Raw genomic sequence first — 27,570 nt, 5'->3', positions numbered from 1 at the left:
AAGGCACATGTCGGCAGCAATGACGTCTCCCGCGTGGGTTTCGAGGCCATCCACAGCTTCGGGGCGGCTCGCGGGAAGTGGTGAAGACTGCTGGCCTCATGCGCTGGGTGCAAGCAGAGCTCGCAGTCTGCAGAATTGTTCACAGGGTTAATCGAGGTCTTTTGGTTTGGAGCCGAGTGCAGGGTCACAGCAAAAGAATTTTCTGTGACGGTACTGTTCACAGATTTCCGGACCTGGGTTATGGCGTGGAGAATTGTAAGACATAGATAGGGCAATGGTGCACTACGCAAAGGAAGCAGGTCTTTGGTAGAAGAGTATCTGCGCACTGCACAAGGTTTTGTTTTAGGGTAGACGGTAGTTTGTGGTCCCCGATGAACGCTCGCCAGTCGATTCGCAGAGAGCGAAAGCAAACTGCGCACAGAATAAAGTTCCTGAATTTTCTGCCCTCCAGAAAAGCTGTCGTGCTCAACTTAGTCTCGGAACCGAGAACTGGCTGAAACGTAAAAATAAAATAAATAAAATAGACTGCCTACAGTACTGTAGGTACTCTACATCTACATCTACTTGATTACTTTGCTATTCACAATAAAGTGCCTGGCTGAGGGTTCAACGAACCACGTTCAAGCTGTCTCTCTACCGTTCCACTCGCGAACGGCACGCGGGAAAACGAGCACTTAAATTTTTCTGTGGGGGCCCTGATTTCTCTTATTTTATCGTGATGATCATTTCTCCATATGTAGGTGGGTGCCAGCAGAATGTTTTTGCAATCGGGGGAGAAAACTGGTGATTGAAATTTCATGAGAAGATCCGTCGCAACGAAAAACGCCTTTGTTTTAATGATTGCCACCCCAATTCACGTACCATGTCTGTGGTACTATCTCCCCTATTTCGCGGTAATACAAAACGAGCTGCCCTTCTTTGTACTTTTTCGATGTCATCTGTCAGCCCCACCTGATGCGGATCCCACACCGCACAGCAATACTCCAGAATAGGGCGTACAAGCGTGGTGTAAACAGTCTCTTTAGTAGACATGTTGCCCCTTCTAAGTGTTCTTCCAATGGATCGCAGTCTTTGGTTGGCTCTATGCACAACATTCTCTATCTGATCGTTCCAATTTAGGGTTTTTGTAATTGTAATCCCTAAGTATTTAGTTGAATTTACAGCCTTCAGATTTGTGGAACTAATCGCGTAATCGAAATTTAGCGGATTTCTTTTAGTACTCATCTTCACGCTTTTTTTTTATTCAGGGTCAATTGACAGTTTTTGCACCATATAGATATCTTACGTAAATCATTTTGCAGTTCGTTTTGGCCATCTGATGACCTTACAAGATAGAAAATGACAGCATCATCTAAGACCGCTACTCAGATTGTCTTCTATGTCGTTAACATAGATAAGGAACAATAGACGACGTATAACACTTCCTTGGGGAACGCCGGATGTTACTTCTGTTTTACTCGATGACTTTCCGTCTACTACTACGAACTGTGACCTTTCTGACAGGAAATAACGAATCCAGTCGCACAACTGAGGCGATATTCCGTAGGCACGCAGTTTGTTTAGAAGACGCTTGTGAGGAACGGTGTCGAAAGCCCACTGGAAATCTAAAAACATGGAATCAATTTGACATCCCCTGTCGATAGCACTTATTACTTCATGACTATAAAGCGCTAGTTGTGTTTCACAAGAACGATATTTTCTGAAACCGTGCTATGTGTCAATAAATCGTTTTCTTCGACGTACATCATAATGTTAGAATACAGTACATGTTCCAAAACCCTGCTGCAAATCGACGTTAGTGATATAGTCCTGCAATTAATAACTCTATTTCACTTATTTTATTCATGCCGTTAGATATACGTTTAGTTTTTTATCAAAAGAAATCCAAAACCAAGTTCTGAATTAGTGTTTTGTTTCTCCACTGGACAGTGCCACAATTTCCTCAAAAAAAAATCGTAACACAACTCACACACAAATGTCATACTAAAAAATCTAAATCCACCTTATGATGGAGGTTTAAACCTTTCAGACGCGTAGTGGAGATAAATAAAGAGTGACTGGTAACAGTAAACTTGTTGTTTCATTTAATGTCATAACAGTCACGGTAAAGAAAAAAAAAATGTTCAAATGTGTGTGAAATCTTATGGGGCTTAACTGTTAAGGTCATCAGTCCCTAAGCCTACATATTACTTAACCTAAATTATCCTAAGGACAAACACACACACCCATGCCCGAGCGAGGACTCGAACCTCCGCCGGGACCAGCCGCACAGTCCATGGCTGCAGCGCCTTGGACCGCTCGGCTAAAACCGCACGGCACGGTAAAGCCTAACCTAATATGTTTGCATTTAAAACTTCAACCTTAACAAATGATTTTGACAAGAACCCAAGGAAACTCTGACTCTATGTGAAATTACGAAGCGGATTAAGGCTTATAAACTCGTTGACCAGCCTGGTGTGGCAATAGAAGACAGCAAAAGGAAGCTGAAATTTTAAATTTGGCGTTTAAGAATTTCCCGTTGGATCATCGTACAAACATACCGTCGTTTGACAGTCGCACAGACTTCCGTTTGGAGGACGTAATAACAGGCATCCCTGGCGTAGGGAAGCAACTGAAGCTGTTGAAAAGAAATAAGTCGGATGTCATCTGAATTCGGTTTTACAGAGAGTGCTCTATGACACTGGCGCCTTAATTAGCTTACATTTATCGCGAATCTCTCGTCCAGTGCGAAGTCCCAAGCGACTCGAAATAAAGATCGGATCTGCCTAATTACAGACCAGTATCCTTCACATCGATTTGCTGTAGAATTTTCGAATACTGCACACTGTTAAAGAAGTTACGAGCATACAGAATAGGTTCTCAAATATGTGACTGGCTCTGAGACTGCTTAAGTAACAGAACCCAGTGCTCTATTGACAAAACTTACAGACTCCTCATCTGAAGCTGATGGCACAACAATTCTTCTGTTGCCAACGTTCATTTTGCGTATGGTCCACGAATATAAGGGAAATAAGCCCTCACACGGAGGCATATAGACAGTCGTCTTTCCTTGTTGCTCGTATTTATGGGTGGAACAGCAAAGGAAATGGCTAGCTGTGGTATAGGGTACCCTCCACCATGCACCATTCGATGTGTTGTGGAGTATGTATGTAAATTACTAGTACTTGCTTTAGTTATAATAAACTGCAAAGCAAATTCTTGCAATAAAATTTTCCGATAACTTATATCCAGTACTACTACTATAAGATACATTTATACACTAAAAAGTAGTAGAGGGAAAACTTAAATGCTATGTACAGTTTATGCACCATTAAATTTTTATTCATTTCCTTCTGAGCATTTCTACATACAGTATACGGAACATAGAAACTGGACGCAGAAGATGAAGAAAAACCAAACACACACACACACACACACACACACACACACACACAGAGAGAGAGAGAGAGAGAGAGAGACACACACAACCACTGTTTATCAAACAACCGCTGTTTACAAATACATACAGATCTGTGCACTCAGTCACTCGCAAATGAAGTGTGGCTATGAGAGGGTCTCAATCCTATCCACAAAGATAAAGCGTTGTCATCTCGCGACAGCTCACCTTTCACCTGTCGTGCATTACTACTTGGCATACCATATCCAGAGCGGCACCAATGCCATCGAACAAGCACCTCTTGTAATCCTCTAATGTGAGAGCCTTTGAGGTTCCACAGTGCAAAACACTTAGCCCTTCCTTGGATGGCACCTGTGTCTTTATGATATGCATACATTTTCGATGTGAACACTACAAATTCCACAAACCATTCACTTCGCTTTTCCTCAGGCCAATAACTTCCTTGTTTTGAGGTGTCTTTCAATAAGGACTATCAGTCCTATATCTGGAGATCTCGAAAGCTTAGAGATAGCATCCAATTACTTCATATGGATAACAGCTTTCCACCCAGTAGATGAAACTGTCTGTATAAAGCAAATTTGGATCAGCAAAGTACGGCTTCACAAACTCGTAGCGGAATTGATACATATAATAGTTTGACACATGTTCTTAAGACTGTGTCCCATGAGAGCCCTGGTACAGTGTAACAAAAGGCAGGATTCAGAGAGTATTTTCCTACGCGCAGATGCTGGAAAATCTCAAACAAGTTTGAGACAACTGTATATTGGCTGTCATGTTCAATTTAAGATGCGTCCTAAAATCAGAACTCCTGTCAGACGTACACTGTATGCCCATACTCAGCATCTGTTACTGCAGTATATGTGATTTTACTGCAGAATGTGGTTATGACAGCTAACATGGTTCCATGGAGTCACTCCTTCACATCCAGGTACTAAAATGGAAAGACCCCCTTCTTTGTCAAAAGCTGAAACTTTGCACCATCAGTATATGCAGCTATGGTGATATGCATATCTTGATGCATCGTCTCACCAAGGTTCCTGAAGAGACTGATTCAATGTGTGCCATTTTTTGATCCACACAAGATGCAGTTCTCGGAGTTTGTCCACTGTACTTTGGAAAATGTAAATATCTCTGTTAATCAGTTCGGTTGGTAAGCCTTCTCAAGCAAAGTTGTATACTTCGGCATACGCAGCATATCACATACACTCAATTTCTGCTTGTGTGGATCCACAATCTTAATACGATTGTGTGCCTGTATAGCGTATTTTGAAACCCACTATCATGAACCTGAATAGGCCTCATTTTAGTCTTATGATGTTTAGTTCAATTATACTCCCCAATAAATTGTGGCAGAATGTCGAGCAATTTTGTATGAACCTCAAAGATTAAATTGCAGCCTCATACCATTTTTATCGTTCTGTTCAGACGTTCCACAATACTCTCTTTCTTGTGGAAGAATGTTGAGTAGTGGTTTATTCCGCACTGTTCCGTTACCTGCTTGAAATTCTTCTTGTAAAATTCGCGTATATGGTCTGTTTTAGATTGTCATGAGACCATTTCGTCCCAACCTTTCTTGAAGCTTCGAAATATTTTATGTTATTTCATTCATTTGGACTGTTTTCCCTGCAGCAATTGACGTGTGTAGTTTAAGTATTCGATGATTTCATTCAGGTCATCATGGTATACAAGGGCTTCTGGATTTTTCACGTGGAACCTCTTAAAGCTTTTTAATAAAATAAATTTTATTAACATTCAACAACCCTTGTCTTCACGTCTATATATTTCTTTCTCAACACAGACCCCCTGGCACTGAACACGTTTCTCCCAAAGAGAGATAAATTTCTTTATACCTTCGCTTTAGAATGTTTGATTTTGTTGACAGAGCCACAACTCACCTCTGCCTGCACATCTTCATCACTATTGAAGTTAAGTCCTCGACGGTGTTCAAGTTTTGGAAACATGTGAAAACTGGATGGAGCTAAGTCGGAACTTTACAGTTGATGATCGATGACAGTGATCTCAAAGTGTCCCACTGTTGCAGATGACAACTTTCATCAGGGTGCATTGTCAAACTGGAGGAGAGGGTGCTCAATCTGTAGAGGTACTCTTCGAATTCGTGCATTCAGTTTCTCACACACTGAAATAGTTACACATCACTGTGTGACACAGTCCTCTTGCACCAGAGGGTTGAAACTTGTATAAGCGAAATGGGAAAGTCGACTGAGTAATACGTCTGACATGAATATCTCTGTCATCATAGAAGAAGGAATAAAAGCTTTGGATGATTACTTTTCATCACACCATCACGTGCACTTCAGAGGTAATGCATTCAGTTTTTATGCAGAATGTCAATTCCTTCAGCTTTGCTAAGTGCACCAGTTGATGCTGATCTAATAATTATAATGTGATTTTCTACTGTTTGTGCTTTTTAACAGCCTATTTGGGGCGTTGTCTCATCTATGCATTTAAGTCATACACAAGGTTTCAGCTATGATATTTCTTCTGGCAAAATTTTTTTGGGGTTCGTTGTTTTTAGGACTCTAATAGTCCTGGCCCACTAAACTGGGTATCAAATCAAACACCTTTTCTCCAACATGTATTGGTGCTTCTTGAACTGTATGTTTTCCCAACATATACGATTAATCCCAGCTGACCCCGAATGTCTTTTCTGATTGGCTAATATTGTGATGGTTGATGAAGTCATTGGTAGTATATCCTTCTCCTTTCTTCTTCTCCTTCTTCTTCTTCTTCTTATGCTTTCATCTGCCATGTGTGAGAAATGTTTAATACTTTCTGATAGTGGCTTAATGCTTCAAAGAGAGACTGTGGTGATTTATCTCCCTCAGATTACTCCACAATGTCTAAGAATCGGTGGGCATGCTTTTGCCACTGTAGTCAACATTCTAGAGACTGCTGTATTACATAATTGGTGCTAATTAAATTCTTATATGCATTCTCCTGTGGTGGTGAGAACTGTTTGTTGTTAAGCCCTGTAATTCTTCCAGCATAACTTATGGTGGGTCAACATTTCCATGGATAAAGCAAATATCTGCATTGATGCATTGCATATTCGAATCCCTTCATTTGCGGATAATATAACTTTGGCTTCACTAAATCGTGAATATTGTAATACAACCACCAGATACAACTCCTGGTCCAATATTGTACTCAACTGACATGTCTGCTGCTGCTGCTGTTGTTTACACTGTAACTAATGCTAAACAACATAATTTCTGCGTCAGGTGGTGTTGCTGCTGCAGTGACTTCACCTCATCTGCAAGGAAACAAAATAAACACTATTAGTTAGACACACACACACACACACACACACACACACACACACACATATATATATATATATATATATATATATATATATATATATATATATATATATATATACACACACACATCATTACCAGCGCTGGTACTTACACTGTCTTGCAGCAAGTAGTGTTGAATGAGCATCAACATCTTTATCCTTTGATGGTTCTCTCATGACGGTTTATCACTGCTAATGTGTATTATTTGCAGCAGTGGATGCCATTTAAAAAATATTTATATTTTAGGTTTGGTTTTGGTATAAAACTTGGATATGCCGGGCTCTACTGACAGCTTATTGTCAAAATGAATGAGATTATGATCTTTGACGCTACATGCAGGGTGACAGTACACATTGAGTGTATATTGCAAGTTATGACCACTGATGCTTCTGCCTGTGCTCATACAGGCATTAACAGTGAGAACATTGACTGCACAACTTTGTGTATTCAACACATTGGATTAGCCCAGATGTTACAAAGATTCCTAAATATTATGATGCTTCAGGGGGAGAACTATGGTTTCCAACAAGAAGAAGATCTCCCCCAATGGTATACAGACCTCAAATGAAGAGGGTGATGCATAGATTCTAATTATAAAGGATGAGTGTAAAGGATGAGGATGTGGACAACAATAACATGGATTGTGAAAAATACATTTCTCCTACTTAAATATAGCTGTTCTGTGTAATAAATATATTGTCTTTTTGGAGTATGTGTTAAGAATCTCCAAGTAGTTCATCGGTAAATAATTAAAATTCGGCAAACAGAACGCAATTTTTTTTCTTGTTCTTAATTGCCCAGGAAATTAACTTGTACAACAGTCAATTTTCAGGTATTCTTCTTGCATCAGTAGACAAACTGCGGAACACTGTTAAACATTACACAGCAACTGTACTGTACCTTCTTCATTAGACGACACCATGTAGAACTAACTGGCACAGTTTGTTGGGGTTTAATACACTTATAAAGTTCAAACACAAGGTCCATTCTGTAGTTGTATATAGTAGCCTAAAAGGGAACATGCAAGTTGCTTGTCGATCTTCTCAGGCCCTGGGTATCCATGACACAGCACCCTCCTCTCCACACCCACCCGCAAGCCCCCCCCCCCCTCCACCCAACTCCCCCTCCCCCACCCTCACACACACACTCTAGTGGAACTGACCTAGGAGATTATAGCTGGATTGCAAGAATAAACATATTCAGAGGATGTGATAGAAGATCATATTATTGCAAGTGCTGCTATCTTGGACCTTTAGAGTGTAAACGGACGCTTGATAGCTGCATATCATCAGTCTTTTGTGACAGCGGTAAGTGGCAATATGCATTCCTTCAAAATGCTAAACATCCTCAGCTATTAGTGAAGAAGAAGAAAGCAGCCAACAAACGCTTTGGTATGTTGTTGTTATTGAAGAATCTGGACAGCCTTGTTACTGATATTGGCAACATAAACTACACTGAAAATAGCACGCAGCTTTGCCAGAAAGAATTAAAATGTACTTACAATCATTACAGAAACTTTTGTGACGACGTTATAGTCGACCAAGAAGCATGGACAGCTGTTGAATTGTGTTCAGTGGCGAATCGCGGTTTTGGACTACCCTGGATGCTCATAATTAGCGAGTATGCTGGAGATCTGGGGAGAGGTCTCATTCTCCCAGTGTTCTGCAGAGACACAGCGATGTTAACCCTGGGGTCACAGTGTGGCAAGCCATTCGGTAAGACTACAGGTCATGGCTGACAGTGGTTTAATGAACTCTAGCGGCAGAAAAGTAAATCACGAGCCTCCTGCGGACTCTAGAGCTACCTCTCATGTACTGGTTTCAACAAGACAGTTCTCGTCCACGCATGACACAAACGTTCATGAACTGTCTGTCTGATGTTGAGGTACTCCTGTAGCTAGCAAGATCCCTCAGATCTGTTCCCAATAGATCATGGATGGGAGCATCTGCAATGCCCAGTGCCATTAAATAGGAATCAAGGACTATTTGCAACAGTTATGGACCAGCTTGCCTCAGGAGAGAATACAAGCGAATCAATACATGCATCCTGAACAGACGAGGTGCAATGTCATACTTGCAAGTGTGCTCATACTGCTGAGTTCTTTATTAGTGTGACTCGATTTTGTAACCATTGAAATCATATAGATTTTCAGTCCACGAAGTTTCATCTCATTTCTTCCTTCCTTTCTTGGTGCTTCACTTTTTTTGTCAGGCAGATTCTATTTTGCCTCGTTCACTGCATGTTTTAACTGGCATCTTCTTGTTTTACAGTACCATTCACTCCGTTCTGGGACCATGTACTCGATTTTTGGAAGATGAGAAATGAGCCGAATGTACTGTTCAACACGTATGAAGAAATGAAGAAGGTAAGCACTACGAGTACCTTAAATAACAAATGCACCATCTTTAAATTCTGCAAGGGGGTGTGAATTCCACTGTGGCTGACAGTTATAAGCTAGGCAGGAAACCGAAAATTACCGTGTGATATTTGCCATTTATTCATAGTGGCATATGATACCAATAATTAGAACCTGACGGCCACTGCCGGTTTGTTATGTACGAGTAAGTGGTGAAAAGTAATGCCTACGAATTTTTGGTGTGGTAACTCTTAAAGCTTCCTGCCGACATACACATTTCTCCCGGTTTGTTGATACCATCATTGTAGAATATTTCACTTAGTTGATGAAGCCACAATTTCACTTCTCCATGCACCACTTTATCACTGTCAAAATGAAGCCCTCGAAGGTGTTTCTAAGTTTTGGAAACAGATAAAACTCGGATAGGGGCCAAGCAGGAACGGTATGGTGGACGATCAATGACCATGAACCCAAGCACTAAGACTATTGTAGATTTCGCTTCGCTTATGTGTGGTCTGGTATTGTCATATAAAGGCCGAAGGATTTCAATTAGAAGCACGTTTTCTTCACTTAGAAACTCGGTTACAGCTCACTGTTGCTCAATTACTGAAATAATGACGGAATACACGGCCAAGTTATACGCTGTATTTCGGAACCCTCTAATGGTAGAGAGTTGCAACGTGATTCAGAGCCGTGGGAAAGTTGAACGAGTAATATTCAAGACGTGTAATACCTCAGATGATAGTGAGAACAGAACACAAAATTTCGAGGCATTAATTTTCAGTATGTACTCATAAGTTCTGTATGCAATATGCGCTTAACACACTCCAGTTACAGTGTCATAGAACTGTCAAAAGCAAATGTTTTTCCTTTTCTGAAGAAAAGTGTCTTTGATAGTATTACCTTTGGGAGTGTTTTCTTTAGACTAGGGTTATTTTAATGGAGATGAAGCGTAAATTGACCTCTGATTTTAGTAATAGCGATAAAAAAATTAGAAGAGCTCTTGTCTTGAGTACGTATTTTGTACAGTGTTGAATGCCAAATATCTGGTAATTAACCATTACTTAGTGCTTTAACCTTTCAGGCATCCTGTTCTAGAAACGTTTCCAGTTTCGGTCTTTAATGTAGTGTACAACAGAGAGTCCAAGTTCTCATTGTTATGATCGTCCTTCTGAAGAGTGGTTTGAAGCAGCTCTTCAAGCTGATCTGTCCAGTGCAAATAACTTGTTTCTCCATTAAACAAACATTTAATTCGTTAGTTAAGTCTTTCCATGTTCCACGGATCACACGAACGATTCTTTTATCAAAGTGATGTGGAATGAGTCCGTTTATAGGTTATGTATACATGATGCAATTGCACTTAAAAACTAGTTGTTTTGCAAGTTACCAGTTATTAAATAGAAACTGGTCCGTTGAACAGAAGGAGTTGTCAAGGAGAAATGATTTTAGCGTAATTAAAACTTGCATTGCTACTTAGCAGACATTTTACAATATTGGGTAAATGACCAAAAATTTTTGTAGCTCCACACCGAATTCCTTTCTGAGTGAGTGACAGCTTTAAGAATCGTAATAAACGTCATTTTTCCTCTGGTGTTGTAGGTGTGAATGTCACTATTTTTTTGAAATTGACAAATTTCATTAGCGAATATATATGTATTGTGATGATGCAGTTACAGCGCCCAGCTCTCTGAAGAGGTGCCTGCGTGACAACTGCAGGTTCACACCATATATTATTCTTACTGCTCGTTATTGTGCAATCAATACTTTCTTTACAAGTGATGAGCTAACCCAGAAAATTATTCCACAAGACATTACTGTGAGGAAATATGCAAAACATGTCAGGAGCATAATTCACCACTTTCTGTGCCAAAGTGAGATTTAATGCAGACCAGTTAAGATAATCCTTTCTTACAGTGTTGTAGATATGCACATCACTGTTATTTTTGAATTGGGATGGATTATTAATAACAAATTTCATATATGAATATATGTGCTGTGAAGGTACTGTGAATATCCAGAGTTCCTTAAATAAATGTGTGCAAGGTGATCTTGGCTGGGTTCCAGCTACTATTCTGAATACACTTCTGATTATACTTCTCTCTTAATGACGAATTGCCCCAAAGTATGATGCTGTGTGAAATCAGTGAATGAAAATAGGCATAGTAGGCTAATTTACTGATATGTTTATCACGAAAATTTGCAATAACCCTAATAGCATAAGTAGCTGAACCTAAACGTTCCAACAGATCATCGATGTGTTTCTTCCAATTCAATCTCTCATCAATGCCCACATCCAGAAATTTTGAGTATACTCCCCCTACCAACAGGAGGTTCATAGTCTATATTTATCAATGGTGTTATGCCATTTACTGTATGGAATTGTATAACTTCTCAAAATTTAGTGAGAGGCCATTTGCAGAGAACCACTTAATGATATTCTGAAATTCAGCTGAGTCTTGTTTTTTGGGTGTGATTGCTGTACTTGTATCATCAGCAAAAAGAACTAGCTTTGTATCTTCATGAATATAGAGTGGCAAGTCATTAATATACAGGGTGAGTCACTAACTATTGCCACCTAGAACAACTCCAAAATTTTGATAGGAGCTGAAAAGTTTGAGGGTCAAATGTTGCATGGGACAAAGGAGGCCATAATATGACATTGGTTTTTTTGTTGCTAGGTGGGTTCGCTTCAGAGATATCAAGGTAACTTTTTTTTAATGGGGTGCTATAGTTTGGTGTTTTTTTCTGATAGCATCTATCGAGACAAATCCAGTGATGTGTTACAGTAAGGTCTTTGAAGCTCAACGAAGGTCACAGAGGTGGCATGGACGTTCATTTGCAGAAGGTGTTCGAAGTGATGACCATTGGTATTAATGCAGTGCTGCAATCTTCTTATCATTGATTGAGTGTTATTCCTTATCACATCAGCACTTAATTGAAGCACATGCTCTGACAATTCTCTCTCCCATATCTTCAGGTGTAGTTAGAACATCTTTATAATCAATGTCTTTCAGGAATACCCACAAGAAAAAATCCAGAGGCATCAAGTCTGGCAAACGAGGCACCACGAAACATCAATCCGGCGTCCAATCCAACGATTTGGGAATTGCCTCTGCAACTCATTTCTTGCCATCAGTGAAAAATGTGCCGGACACTCATCGTGTTGATACAACATTCTGTTCCTGGTTCCTAAAGGTATTTCTTCCAATATCAGACCTAATGTTTCTTGCAAGAATGTGGTGTACTTCCTACCATGAAGATTTCCTTCGATGAAATAGGGACCTGTAATTCTGTCCTCCAGAATCCCACACCATACACTCACTGCCCACAGTTTTTGGCGTGCAACTTGCTGCAGCCAACACGGATTTTAAGTTGCCCAATAATGCAAATTAGCATTTCTATGGTTCGTGAATGTACCCCATCAGTAAATAAAATTAAATTAATCAATGTATCAGCCCTCTGAATCTGAAGTTGAGCCCATCCACAGAATTCAATGTGATGCATGCAATCCGTACCAGTTAATTCTTGGTGGAGACTGATATGGTTAGGATGATATTTATGGCGATGCAGAACACGAACAGCATTACTCTGGCTCATGCCAGATTCCCTTGTGATTTGACGTGAACTAAGACTAGGATCCGAACAACATTTGCAAGAGCACCAATTTCCGTTTCCTCGTTAGTAACTTTCCTTTCTGATGTGTTACGGATCCAGTTGTTGTCAGTGTATCATACACATGTATGACGTGTAGGGTGAGTACGTTGAGGATATCTTTCAGTGTATAAGTCTCTAGCTCTCACTGAATTTCGTTGGCATTCTCTGTAAATGAGAGGCATATGGACTTGTTTCTCGAAGGAATACATAATTCACATTCACTTGATTCGACGATACTGGCGTTACCATTCCTATTAGTGTTGTATTGTGAAACTGTCAAATTTTGTTTACATGTCAATGGTACATTAGATGGATACGCTGTATTCGGAGAATATTTTAGAATATTTACTATTTGCACGATATATGAGAGAGAATTGTCAGAGCATGTGCTTCGGTAAGTGCCAAAGTGATAAGAAGATTGCAGCACTGCATTGATACGAATGGTCATCACTTCGAACACCTCCTGTAAATGGACGTTCATGCCACTTCTTTGACCTTTGTTGACCTTCAAAGGCCTTACTGTTACAAGTCATTGGATTTGTTTTGATAGCCACTATTAGAAAATAAGTACCAAACTATAGCATACCATATAAAAAACAAAATTGACCTTTGTATTTCTTATGTGACCCCACCTAGCAACAAAAAACCAATGTCATATTATAGCCACCATTGTCCCATGCAACATTTGTTCTACAAACTTTTCAGATACGGTCATGTTTTTGGAGTTATTGTAGGTGGCAATAGTTGGTGAACCATCCTGTATATTAAGAACAATAACGAACCCAAGACTGAACCCTGTGGGACACCATTCTTGATACCTTCCCAGTTAGAGGACTCTGCTGATTTTTGCAGACAGTCTGTACTGATAATTTTAAAATTCTGCATTCTTCCAATTAGATATGAATTAAAGCATTTGTGCACTGTTCTGCTCATACCACAATACTTAAGCTTATCTAGAAGAATTTCGTGATTCACACAATTAAAAGCCTTTGAGAGATGACAAAATATCCCAATTGGCGACGTTCATTTATTCAATGCACTTAATATTTGATCAGTGATAGCATATAATAGCATTTTCTATTGAAAAGCCCGTCTGAAAACCAAATTCACATTTTATTAGTACTTCATTTTTACAGATATGTGATGTTACTCTTGAATACATTACTTTTCCAAGAATTTTGGATAAGATCGTCGGAAGTGGTAGTTGTTAGCATCAGAGCTATCCCCTTTTTTATTCAATTGTTTAACAATAGCATATTTCAGTCTATTTGGAAAATTTACCCTGTTTCAGTGAGCTACTACATATGCACCTGAAAATCCAACTTATTTCTTAGGACAAGCTTTTAGTACTCTGTTGGAAATGCCATCAATTCCATGTGAGCATTTATTTTTGAGTGAATTTATTATTTTCTTAATTTCAGTAGGAGAGGTGGGCTAAATATCAATTTTTTCAAATTGCACAGGTATTGCCTCTTCCATATGCTGTATTGCATTTTCTAATGAATAGGTGGATCCTATTTTCTCTACAACACTTAAAAAATGATTACTAAAAATGTTTTCTACAACTGAATTCTTGTTAAACTATTCACTGAGTTTGATAGAAATACAGTCTTCCTGTGCTCTCAGTTTCCCTGCTTCCCTTTTAACAATATTCTGTTACTATTTTACTATCAGATGTGCTAATTTCAGACAAATGCACATACTTATGGACTTTTTAATAACTTTTCTTAATACAGTGCTGTAGTTTTTATAATGTTTCACTGTTTTGGAATCATTACTCCTCCTAGCTATAAGATATATTTCTATTTTCTGTTTACAAGATATTTTTATCCCTTTAGTAATTCATGGCTTTTTACATGATTTCTTACAATTATTTTTCATTGTTTTCTGAGGAAAACTGTTTTCAAATATACTCACGAAGGTATCATGAAAGAGGTTAAATTTTAAATTAGAATCAGGTTCCCTGTACATCTCATCTCAGTCTAACTGTTATGAGCTTTCCCTAAGATCTGCAGTAGCTAAATCTTTAACTGAATGCACTATTTTGGAGGACTATTTTGCATTACTGTATGGAGCTATATCATATACTGTAACTAGCTATGTATCATGATCTTAACAGGAAAAGTTTTTTTTGATTAAATTTTTCTTGTCCTAAGAAAACATTATCTATCAGTGTGCTGCTTTCCTGTACCACCTGAATAGAAATATTAATAACTGGCATCAAATTGAAAGAACCAAGTACTACTTCAAGGTTAAGCTTTCTGTCAGACTTTCAGAAAATGTACATTGAAATCCCCACAAACAACAATTTGCTTTCCTCTGTCTGACAGATAGCACAACAAACAATCCAAGTTTTCTCAAAAATAGTTGAAAATTTTCCAGTGGGGGCTTATACACTGCTACTTATAAAAGTGCCACTATTTAGTTTAAGATCACATGCACATGCTTCTATATGTTGCTCTACACAAAAATTTTTAATTTCGAAATTTTGCACACTATTACAGATTTTAACATATATGGTAACTCCTCTCTATCCATAGTGTCTCTACTTACATGTGCTGAATGCTTATATCCACCTAAATTTACCATTTCTATACATTTGACTATATGATGTTCAGACAAGCATAGTACATCTATTCCACCCTCAGTTTTTAAATATTCTAAAGAAACAAGAAGCTCATTAACTTTATTTTTTAATCCCCTGATATTCTGATGCAATATACTAACACTATTTTTCACTGTGTTTTTATGAGAATCTTGTGACAGCTGATCTAATTCCATATTGACCCTCTTGACAGAGCTGTTCAATTGGGGCCGATCATACTGCATGAAAGCAGTAACCAAGCCAACATTTGTATGGTTCGTTGCAGATGCTATTTTTACCAGGTTACACTCAATAACGTAGTCCTGATCCCTATCAATATTGTTTCCTACTCCATCCACTACCAGAACATGATCCTGCTTTGTAAAACCCTTGCACAATGATCCTACATCCTCTATCACTTGGCCAAGACATACACTGGGCTTGAAAATACTTGTGACCTGGTACCTGTCACCTAATTTTTCCTGCAGGATCTAGCCCACACCTCTTCCATAGCTACTACCTAACATCAGAGCTTTCCTCCTAATTACTACTTTTTTTGAAACAGTTGGTTTTCTAGTGAAAGTCTGTTGATTGCTGATTACACTTACATCTACTTGAGCCTCTTCCTTACTTGGCTAAGGTAGCATGGCAAATCTATTGCTTGTGCCAATGCTGAAACTGTCAGATAATGTTCTCTTTCTGTGGCCCCTGTTCCTTGCTACCACTTTCCACCTGTCTTCACCCTTCTTCCCCCTTGACCTCATCAGTTCCTCCCTAGCATTATTCAGTTCAGCCTGAAGGGCTCTTTCCTTCCCATTCCGCTATCTTCCTATCCCTTGAACATAATCTGCAATACCATGGAAGAGATCCATTCACTTCCCCAATGCCCATGATACTATATTCACCCCAATGTGACCATCTGCCACAACAGCTGGACAGAAGCCCAGGACTGACTCTTCCATGGCAGCTCAAACATTCTCACTCATGGTTTTTTGCAATATTTTTACAAAATTTGCGTAGGCAATAACAGCAATATTCTATTAACTACAGGCCACAAGAGTCACTAAAGTTATGTGGAACACTTGTATACGTGTATACTATTAATACAACAAGGTAATGCACTTAAACTAACGTCAAAAATCAAAACTTATATACCCTAAAAATTAGGCCTAAGATCGTGTATGTGCAATATCTACCTTACGTGTTTTGAAAGGAAATAAAAGACAGAACTTAAAACCTTTAATTCCCTGAGTAGATACGACACTACTAAATATATTTGTAATAAAAACAACCTAAATTCTTCACTTAATACTTAAAGAAATGTCTTAAATTTGTATGTAAACCTATGTGTAAAGTATTTGGAAACTGACCCTTAGGCTATTTTTTTTTTGTTTTTTCGAGAAATACTTTGAAAAGAGTGAAACATTCAATAGATTATATGAAACAGACTCTAAATTACATACAGTGTAATATTACTTAATTGACAGTTATTATAGAATTAATTACTTATCTTCATGAGCTCAATACCCAAGCATGTGTGATCTGCACCAGGGCTGAACTTAATTATTTGAGTATCTCAGTAATATCCTTCTTCCAGTTCCAATTTTCTTCAATATATATACCCAAAAATTTGAAGCATTATAACCTGTTTACTAACTCCTCCTCAAGTGCTATATCACTTGTTGGTATCATTTTTGTACATAATTGAATGTAGTGTCTTACTCAAAATTGAGAGAGAGTTCATTTACTGAGAACCACTTGATAAGTCTTTATAAAATGTCATTAACAACCTCTTCTGTTGCGTCCTCTCTAATTGGATTTATTATGACACTACTATTGTCTGCAAAAAGTACCCATTCGGCTTGATAAATGTTATTTGGAAGTTCATTCACATATATAATTAATAAGAGTGTACCTAAAATTCAACCCTATGGGACCCCATTTGTGATTTCTCCCCAGTCATTATAGTTTTCTAACTTTCTAACATTGTCTGCATGATTCACAACTTTTCGCATTTTGTTTATTAAGTATGATTCAAACCAGCTGCATGTAAAGACAGTAATTCCATAAAACCTGTGTTTTTCTAAGATTTTAATCTACACAATCGAACATCTTGGAAAGATAACAAAAAATTCCAAATGGCGATAATTTATTATTTAAGGCTTGCAATATTTGGTGGGTGAATGTCTAAATAGCATCCTCAGTTGAATAACTCTTCTAGAGTCCAAACTGTGTTACACTAAGTATACTGTTTCTACTTAAAAATGTGAACACTCTGGAGTACATTACTTTTTCCAGTATTTTAGGAAAAATATGTCAGCAAGAAAATTGGATGGTAATGATTTAAATCTTTTATGTCACCTTTCTTGTATAGAGGTTTAACAGTTGGATATTTTAACCTGTTTGGAAAAATTCCCTGGGTCAATGATACATTGTTTGTGTTACTAGTAACATTACATATTAAATTAGAACATTTTTTTCAGAATTTTGTTTAAAATTCCATCAATATTATATGAGACTTTATTTTTGAGACTTTTGATGATTCAGTTAACACCAGTGAATGATGTTGGTGCTACTTATAGTTGCTTAACATTTTGCAGAATGGCACTTTTAATACATTATCTTGTTTCTTAAACTGAACAATTTCATACTATTTTTGCTGGTACGTTTAGAAGGAGATTGTTAAAAGTACTCACAACTTCTGAATTATCAGTCACAACATTTGCACTTGGTTTAATTGTCATGGAATGTTAGACTGGCTGTTCTGTCTCTTGGTCTACAGTATCTCAAATAGTTTTAATCTAATTATCTGCATTATTAATTTAGCTCAGGATGCACCTCATTTGCTGTACATAATTCTGAGCATCATTCAAAAGTGTGTAAAATATTTCTTTAACCTTTTTTATTTCTAACTTTCAGAAAAATCATTTCACAAATGACTTGACCAATTTTCAGTTTTTATTTTGTTTTTGAGTTCTGTTCAGAAAGCATGATGTTACTGACACTTCATTTGATTTTGTGTGTCCTCTGATGTCAGAATGTGCTAAATTTAGTACTTGATTCGGAACAAGCCTTTATGACAGTTAAATATCATACTAATGTAACTTTTTATGCGTAAAATAGGTAGACCTTGAAGACACAAACGTTTTCACACTTCATTCCCATAGCTAGCAGCAGCTGTTCATGAAATATTTCTATTTCCCTCAAACCGCTACTACGTTTTTCTTAATGACCTTGATTACTTTCAACCAGTTATTCTTTTTTATGCAAAACTAAACTTCAGGCTGGTAAATTTGAATGCCCATTTTCCGATCTTACACTCCACATTTGGCTATGAAGATTGTGCAATTTATAGGAAATCCTACTTTCACTCTGCTGAAAGATCTTACCAAACATTAAAGTTCCATATTCAGTCAGAAATGCCATCACATTTTTAAACTTCCATTACAAAAAGTTTGATCCAAGTTTGCAATAACTTCAAAATAATTTAAAAATTATTTTATCTTTGTCTTTTCAGTAAGCTAAAATCCCGATATTCATTTGTACAAAGTCACTGCCTCAGTTTATTAGCGGAATTTCTAAAATAGGTGAAATATAAGAGTTGTGACAAGAGAGGGCAAAATCTTCTACTGCAAATAGTGCAACCACTCGTTTAGATGAATCGAAAGCAATAATTTATTTGCTGCAATAGCACTGTTAAATTTTCTTGCACTTCATGTGTGTGTGTGTGTGTGTGTGTGTGTGTGTGTGTGTGTGTGTGTGTGTACGTGTGGTTGTGTGCTTGTTTGTTTCTACGTTTCTACACACAATCATACACAATATTTACAAAGGAATTATGTATTTCACAATCGGTCAAGCGTTCTGTACGAATAAATAAAGTAAATTTTGAATTTCGTCGAACCAGGCAGTGCATAGGAAGCGGTCCTAAAATTCCTTGTGGCCTGTTCCCTGGCATTTTCACAAAATCGAACATACCCACTCCTGAGAGACAGCACCCTTACGCGTAATATTGTGGAACACTCTTCTATTAATTTAATAAGAAAGTCCCACAATGTTTGCAGACACCAAAATGTAAATAGTTACACTAAGTTCACAATTCCACAATTTACGCACTACACTCAGTGAGCAGATGTATTGTAACGGTACATCTTTGATGTCATGCAGTCCTTAAGGCATTAACCACCGTCGATCAAATCCACGTCCACAGCCACTTTCAAGCCCAGTGCGAGGACGACTTCAGGCTGGCCCGTATCTAAGCACGCTGTGCACGACGAATAGTGATTAAACCGACACGCAGATCAAACGAGCTCTAGCTGACCTACCTGGCTCGTAAGATGGAGGTCTACGCTTTATGGTACACATGATGGTCAATAATTTGTTTAAGAGTTACTTTTGTAGTCCTCTGTGATACCTCAACAATTTCCTCTCTTTAAACAAGCATCTGCTTTTGCTAAGGTGAGAACAGTACCTAGCACCCAATGTGTTCACCAATTTTTACGTTATACCTCGATGTTTGTCGTTTTGAAATTTTGTCATCTTTTCGGTGGCTTCAGTGGTAACTGCTGTTAGCCATGAATGCAGTAATTCGTAATACAAAAAGCTAAATGCTAATTTTGTATGCCAGCAGGGCTGCCAGACTTTCATCAAATATTGGTTTCTGATTCCCCAGTTCATGAAAATGTTCATAGTAACTAGGCTAGCCACTGTAGAAATTTCATATGTGTATTACATTCTGAAGACTTATTAATAAATAAACACAACTTATATGTCTAAAATTGTTTGGCGCTGCGGTTATGTGCTCTACAAGAGAAACTGCTAGGAAATGATACGGGAGCATTACCCTATAGACAGTCAACGTACTACAAAAATACATGTCATCTTCGTTACACAACTTAACTGAAATAAAGTGGGGTACGTCACAGTCATTGGTGATTCGAAACTGATGTCGTAATCTACCAGTTTTTGTGTTCACTGTTTAATATTACGAACTAAAAACCTTCCTTATGTGTATGTTAATTTGGTTCTACATTTGCTTGGAATATTTTGAAAATTCTACTGACAGTAGTACGTTTCGTTTCCAGGATCTTCCGAGGGTGATCAGGAGAACCGCGAAGTTCTTGGGAAAGAATGTGACTGACGAACAGATGGAACAACTCTGTGAGCATCTCAGCTTCTCCAGCATGAAGAACAACCCCGCTGTCAACCAGCAAGAGTACATTGCCAACATCCGTCTGCGGAATGGCTTCGGTGAATTACCGAAAAAGTATGTATTTACATGTAGATCTTACGAAATAGGGCACTATGCCGTATGCACTCTCGCTGCGAATACAATTCAGTAAAATTCTTTTTTTTTTTTTTTTTTTTTTTTTTTTTTGCCGTACAGTTTTGCTCAAAGTTGGTGAGCTTCTGGCGAGTATTATTGACAGTTAGTTTCGTGGTACAATTCTCGAGTGACTTTTTAAAATCTTTGTTGAAAAATTCGTATTCTCGTACCCTCCCTGTCCCCTCCCAACCCCGCCGCGCCTCTCCACTGCCCATCATACAAATGAGATGGTAGCAGATTACTTCTCTTCAGCGAACCGTAACTAAATATTAAGCTGCAGGACGAGGCAGTCAAACGGCAAAACAAACAAAAGTTCCAACAAACTTGAGATTTAAACAACTTTTGGACACAAGATGCATAGGATGACCTTAACTTAACGTACCACACCCGCTACCAATGCAAAAGTGCATTGCACAGTGTGACTAAATAAGTTACCGAGTTAATAATTACTTTACAAAATTACGGTCAAGAAAATATACTTTAACTGAAACATATTCTCAGCAGATTCAAATAAGAAAAGCATCCATAGTATTTGTTAACAATTATTTAGCTCTGTGGGAGCAATATCATATTCTTACAATGTTTATGACAACGAGTTTTTGTCGTAATTGTGGACTTTTGAAAAACTATTATACATTCAAACTTGTGAGTTAAATTTACTTGAATAGAGGAAACAGGAAACTCGTTATGCTAAATAACAGTTTAAAGGCAATTAACGTGAGTACTCTATTTTCCAATAAAGCACCACATATATTGAAATATGGACTGAGGTTCCTGAAAGTTCTGAAAAAAGATTAACAAACGTAAGAACTGGCTTCTCTTGAGTATGCAGATACGGAGATGCTGCTGTTGTGGTGAGGTCGCTGAAGAGTGATGTCTTCAAGCCTCAGTTTTTGTAACCACTGTCGCAACAAGCCTTGGTGCTCCCTGACGTCATTATGCTCTTGGTGGCAACACCGAACATTGTCATCAATTTCAGTTTCGAAAATCTTGCATTCCGTAACCCAAATAACAGAGACGACTTTTTCCCATCATCTGCTGCTGCCACTTCCGATATTAGAGCTGTTTACATTAATTCTGAATTCTCATTGTTACTAATGGGAGGATGGATCTTGACTCACCTTCACAACCTCTGCTTACCTATCCGCACTTCTCTTTTCCACCGCTTGCAATGCAATGCAAGATCAGAATCACAAGATCAACTTGTGCGCTGAAAGCTAAAATACAAGTGGATGTCCTTCAAAACTACATTTATTATTATGTTACTGATCTAAAACTTTAAAACCTGAGATGGCTTCATTCAGTTTCTTTTAGAAAATGAGAATTATTGATAAGCTTAAAAGTGTTACCATTTATTACATTACATATCTTCATTCAGATAGGCGTGACGTCGCTTTCTGGATGTCATACCTTCCGCCCGGTACGAGCCTACCGTTGATATGAGAAATTTCTAGCACAAATCTTGTTTTGTAAACTACGAAAAATTTAGAACATGAATTTAGTTACGTTACACGTTGTCAACCGACGGCAGACAGTTTTATTTAGGAGGTGTCACTATCGGACTGCCAATACCGCCGCTCAACACCAGGCGCGTACGGGCGTTCGAGCGCATCGCTACTGTGAGGATTTTGAGGTGGCACAATATCTGTGGGAAGATTGTTATGCTAAACAAGAAGCCCACATTTGTATTAGTTTCTGAATACTGCATTGTCATTAAGTGCCTACATCCTGGACAGAATTCGGGAGAAGAGGAATTTGTGACACAACTTGACTAGAAGAAAGAATTGGTTGGTAGGACATGTTCTGAGGCATCAAGGGATCACTGCAGGGACGCGTGGAAGGTAAAATTCGTAGAGGGAGACCAAGAGATGAATAAGCCTAGCAGATTGAGAAGGATGTAGGTTGCAGTAGTTATTCAGAGGTCAACAGGTTTGCACAAGATAGAGTAGCATTGAGAACTGCATCAAATCAGTCCCTGGACTGAAGATCACAAGAAAAACAACCTAGATTCTATCCACCAGCTGTTAATTTACAGACCGAGTAATAATTGCACTATCTTCTGCATCTTATAGACTTGTGCGTACGTTGAAGTGAACACTGTCTTTTGCCTATTGTCCACTTGTGCCTTTGTAGCGTGATTTTTCCAATTGTTAAATTTTGTCAGTTCCAGTTACTGGATGTACAGTGTGGTGACAAAAGCCATGGGATAGCGATATGCATACATACAAATGGCGGTAGCATCGCGTAACGCAAGGTATAAAAGGGCAGTGCGTTGGCGGAGCTGCCATTTATGCTTTGGTGAATCGTGTGAAAAAGTTCCGGACGTGATAATGGCCGCAAGACTGGAATTAACAATTTCTGAAGGCGCAATGGTAGTTGGACCTACACGCATGGGACATTCCATTTCGTAAATCGTTACAGAATTCAATATTCCGAGATCCACAGGGTCACGAATGTGTCAAGAATACCAAATTTCAGGTATTACCGCTCACCATGGACAATGCAGTGGCCGACTGCTTCCACTTAACGACCGGAGCAGCGGCGTTTGCGTAGAGATGCCATTGCTAACAGACAAGCAACACTGCATGATATAACTGCAGAAAATAATGTTGGACGTGCGACGAGCGTATCATTTAAAGCAGTGCGGCGAAATTTGGCGTTAATGGGGTATGGCAACAGATGACATCGCCTGCAGCGTTTCTCCTGGGCTCGTGACCACATCGGTTGGACGGTAGACGACTGGATAACTGTGTCCTTGTCAGATGAGTTTCGTCTGCAGTTCGTAGGAGCACGAAGACACGCACCCAAGCTGTTAACAGGGCACTGTGCAACTTGGTGGTGGGTCCGTGATGGTGTGGGCTGTGTTTACATGGAATGGACTGGCTACTTCGGTGTAAATGAACAGATCATTGACTGGCAACGGTTATGTTTGGCTACTTGAAGACCATTTGCAGCCATTCATGGACTTCATGTTTCCCAACAGCGATGGAATTTGTATTAATGACAATACACCATCTCACCAGGCCGTAGTTGTTCGCGATTGGTCTGGAGAACATTCTGGACAATTCGAGCGACTGATTTGGCCATGTAGATCAACATGAATCCTATCGAAGATTTATTGGACATGACTGGGAGGTCAGTTTGTGCAAAAATCCTCCACAGGCAACACTTACGTAATCTTGTACGTCTATAGAGGCAGCACAGCTCACTATCTCTGGAGGAATTTCCAACGATTTATCAAATGCATGCCACATCGAGCTGCTGCACTACGGCGGGAAAAGAAAGTCCTACACGATATTAGGAGATATCCCATGACTTTTGTCACGTCAGCGCAAGGTTTGTAATACATGTTTTTTTGGGTAAACCATGCATGTTTTACCACCTCTGAGCCGTAATCAGCAGGTTTTCTTAATTCAAATCTGTGAAATGTGAACATATTTTAAGCAATAGCTAGGCTACGAAAATTAGATCTAAAGATGCTATTGGTTTGTTTCTGCCATTACCTTCATTTTTTCACTATACAGTTATGCAGCTCCATTTTTTCATTATCTTGTACTAGACGCATGTCATCTGCAATCAAATGGTGTTGTCGCCGAGTTAAAACACCAATTCATGTTTAAACGTAATTTTGTTGTATCAAGATGTGTTACACACATGGAGATTGTAGGAGGTATATGTGCAGATACTTCTGTTCGTGACTGTGGATGGTGTACTGAACAATATTACATCAGTATTTACGTACTTTGCAGACTAATAATCTACGGCTATTATAAGTTGTATGTACCTCCACGTACATGTTGCAAGAGCGAGCCATTGATGCTTATTTTCCTCTGAGCAGCAGATCAGGTGTTGATGTGCGGAAGCCTGGACGCAAAACGTTTAGTCTGTACTGACAGGCATAGTCCACTTAATGGTGTAGTTATGGGCATACAGAAAACATCAGGTCGTAAAGTTTGTAACACGTTTGTGGTAAGACTGTTCGACACAGACAAGAAACAGCCATCACATTGATGTGTGTTCATATTAAGGTAGTACATTTATTAATATCTGCACTTATACACATTACATACTGTATTTGCCATTACTTATATTTTGCTGTGAAATGTCCTTTGTCTTTTGCATTCTCATGAGTTATTGAGAACCCCAAGCAAATACAAATTTACAAATATTATACTAAATTTTTGTTTGTAACGAAAGCTTTTCGCTTCACCACAACGCAGTAGGCGTTCACTTGCTCACGAGTGAGCTTGGAGCCAAATTCGTATTTTGATTATATCTCTCTTTCTTTTGTATGTGTGTGTGTGTGTGTGTGTGTGGTGTTCTTTTGTGTGTGTATTGTCTTTTCTGTGAAGTTCCTTTAATGTGTTAAATAGTGTGCCTTTGCACATTGTAGTGTACTCATGTATATCCTGGTTTCCTTCTCGCATTGCCTTCTGTATGTGGAAGTTTTCCTCTATTGGTGTAGACTGTGGATGGGTTTTCGTATTTTTAAACTTATCTCTATTGTAGGTGGTGGTGGTTGTGGGCTATTAGGAGCTGTGCCAATGTACTACGGAGCTGTTACTTTTTAGAGCTCGAAGATGTTCTGATTATCTCGTTTTTTTGTTTTTAATTTTTTTTAAATACAGGTTATCACTGAATACATTACACTCTGTAAAGGCACGATATTTAGTACATTATAGGGATTTTACAGATACAACAATACAAACAGCTAAAAAGCATGCACACACCGCCGACCCCCCTCCCCCCCCCCCCCCCCACACACACACACGTATGCAGACACACAAAGAAAGACAGAAAGTAAACAGAGGCGAAATTCGGCACCGAACTCACTTCAATAATTTTTTTACCCAGAGGGCATGAGCACTTCAACGGGCATTCAGAATCTCAGGAGAAGAAGCGAAAGCCGACTCGATTGGAACACATAACAATGGTGTTCACCATGTGTTTTGTTGACATGAGGAATGTTTCCTACAAAGAAAAATTACGAAAAATGTGTTAAGTATTTTTCAATAACTCTTGAGAAAGGAAATAAGATAAAGGATCTGCCACATCAAAACGTAAGTAATATCAAATATATGTAGGAAATATCTTGACACAACAAAATTCCGTTTAAACATAAAGTGAAATGTTAACTCGCAAACAAAATTCATATTAACATCGTTTGATCACATATGACAAGCTACTAGCATAGTATAATGCACAATTAAGGTAATGAAAGAAACAAACCATAACTGTCTTTAGGCCCAGTTTTCGTAGAATTGCTATCACTTAAAATATGTTCACAATTCACAGATTTGAGTAAAGAAAACCCACTGATGACGCCACAGAGGGGCTGAAACATGTTTGGGTCACATAAAGAAATATTGTTTTGCAAAACAGTAGGATATTATGTCGAATAATTTGAACTCGAAACACGGAAAATGCAAGACCAGCAAGTCCACGTGATGAATATTTGCTAATTCTGTGTGCACACTTCCGACCGTAAATGCACGCCATTCCCTGTTGTCTCATCAGTTTATCTATCACTCTCTCTCTTGCGTCCCTCTGTGACCATCGCCACCTCCTGACTGCCCCGTCGGTACCACCTGAAACAACTCTTTTTAGATGTTTTGTATATGGAAATTCGATTTTTTAAAATATTGTTTGTGAAGGGTAGGAGGGGGGGCGGGGGAGGAAGGTGCTGGTTTATCTCTGACTGATCGTTTCTTATCGTAAAGTACCCACTTAAGGAACCTCTACAACATGCATAATTCCGACCTTAAGGCATTGTAAATTTCTGAACACCTACATTTACAGTGCACTTTGTATGCCGCAATATACGTGCCGCGCTATGTATGCTTAAGCACAAGAATAATTGAGACTTACCACAATGTACTGGTTGTTTACAGAGAGCCAGCTGAGGTGGAGAAAACTGGTGCAGACCCCACTAAGTTTATGCGGCGCGGCGAGGCTGGTGGCTGGCGCACGGAGATGCCGGACAGCTGGATAGAAAAGTACGACCAGTGGACGCAGAAGCATATCGAAGGCACGGGCTACCAGGTGGGCGTGTCTGGCGGACACGACGACTTCTGAGGGGCCGTCTTCTGCGTCCTCACAACCTCTGAATAGGCGGCATCGACGCTGAATCCCAGAAGATAGAAGCATTCTGCAATATGAACACGAGGACTCCCAACAAAGCAAACATACACAATGTTCTAAATTGTGTTTGAAACATGTTGGTGCATTTACTTTCCAAACAATAAATCATTTTTCCACAATATCTGCCTGAAACTGTACTTTCCCTGGGTGGGTCAAGCCCGTATGCCAGATGCTGGCTTTAATCCAGGATGTGATTATTCTCAGGCATCATCGTGAATAATGTGACAATGAATGGAATTGTGGAGATATTTATTTCACTTCCATATTTTTAACATATTTTTTTTATCAATCCAAGATACAGGTTTGTTAGAAAGGTGAAAGCTTGATTGTGAGTTGGTGAAGTCAATGAATCTGAATACAAAAATTTAATTATGGTAGTATATTTATCAACAGCTAATGGGGAAAAATGTTTTCATTCGAGCCCCTGGTATGTAGGTTCCCCCAAAAAGTGGGTTGATTTAGTGGGCCAATACTGTTCCCACACAACATGCCTGTCATGAAGGGCAGTCTATAAACCAGGGCCTGGAAAAAACAGTATTACGCCCACACCCCTGTTACTATTAGAACTAGGAGGCTATATACACCACACTGATTATACTCGTGATGCCTATTGTTTCTGTGCCAAATTTGGTTGAAATAGATCAAGAAATTTAGGAGGAGGTCCTGGATGTGGACATACACATATACAATAAATGAATTTTTCAAAAGGAAACTCAGAACTGCTCAGAGAGCTATGAAAGGGTCAATTTTAGGTCTCACTAAGAAAGATCGACAGAAAAGTGAAGACATATG

General features: G+C 38.8%; 1 protein-coding gene across 1 annotated transcript in view; it reads left to right on the top strand.

Annotated features, from left to right (window-relative positions):
* LOC124619814 (luciferin sulfotransferase-like) overlaps positions 1-26,897 on the top strand; it is an 80,796-nt gene extending 53,899 nt beyond the window's left edge. Inside the window, exons 6-8 of the mRNA XM_047146410.1 lie at positions 8,991-9,085; positions 20,396-20,577; positions 26,529-26,897. Of these exons, the coding sequence (XP_047002366.1) occupies positions 8,991-9,085; positions 20,396-20,577; positions 26,529-26,712 (461 nt within the window). The 3' untranslated portion in view covers positions 26,713-26,897. The remainder of the gene's footprint in view (positions 1-8,990; positions 9,086-20,395; positions 20,578-26,528) is intronic.
* The last annotated feature ends 673 nt before the right edge of the window (positions 26,898-27,570 follow it).

Source organism: Schistocerca americana, chromosome 6, assembly GCF_021461395.2.
Source record: "Schistocerca americana isolate TAMUIC-IGC-003095 chromosome 6, iqSchAmer2.1, whole genome shotgun sequence".
Classification (NCBI taxonomy): Eukaryota; Metazoa; Arthropoda; class Insecta; order Orthoptera; family Acrididae; genus Schistocerca; species Schistocerca americana.
The sequence above is the reverse complement of the archived record's forward strand: the minus strand, read 5'-3'. Positions and strand labels throughout refer to the sequence as shown.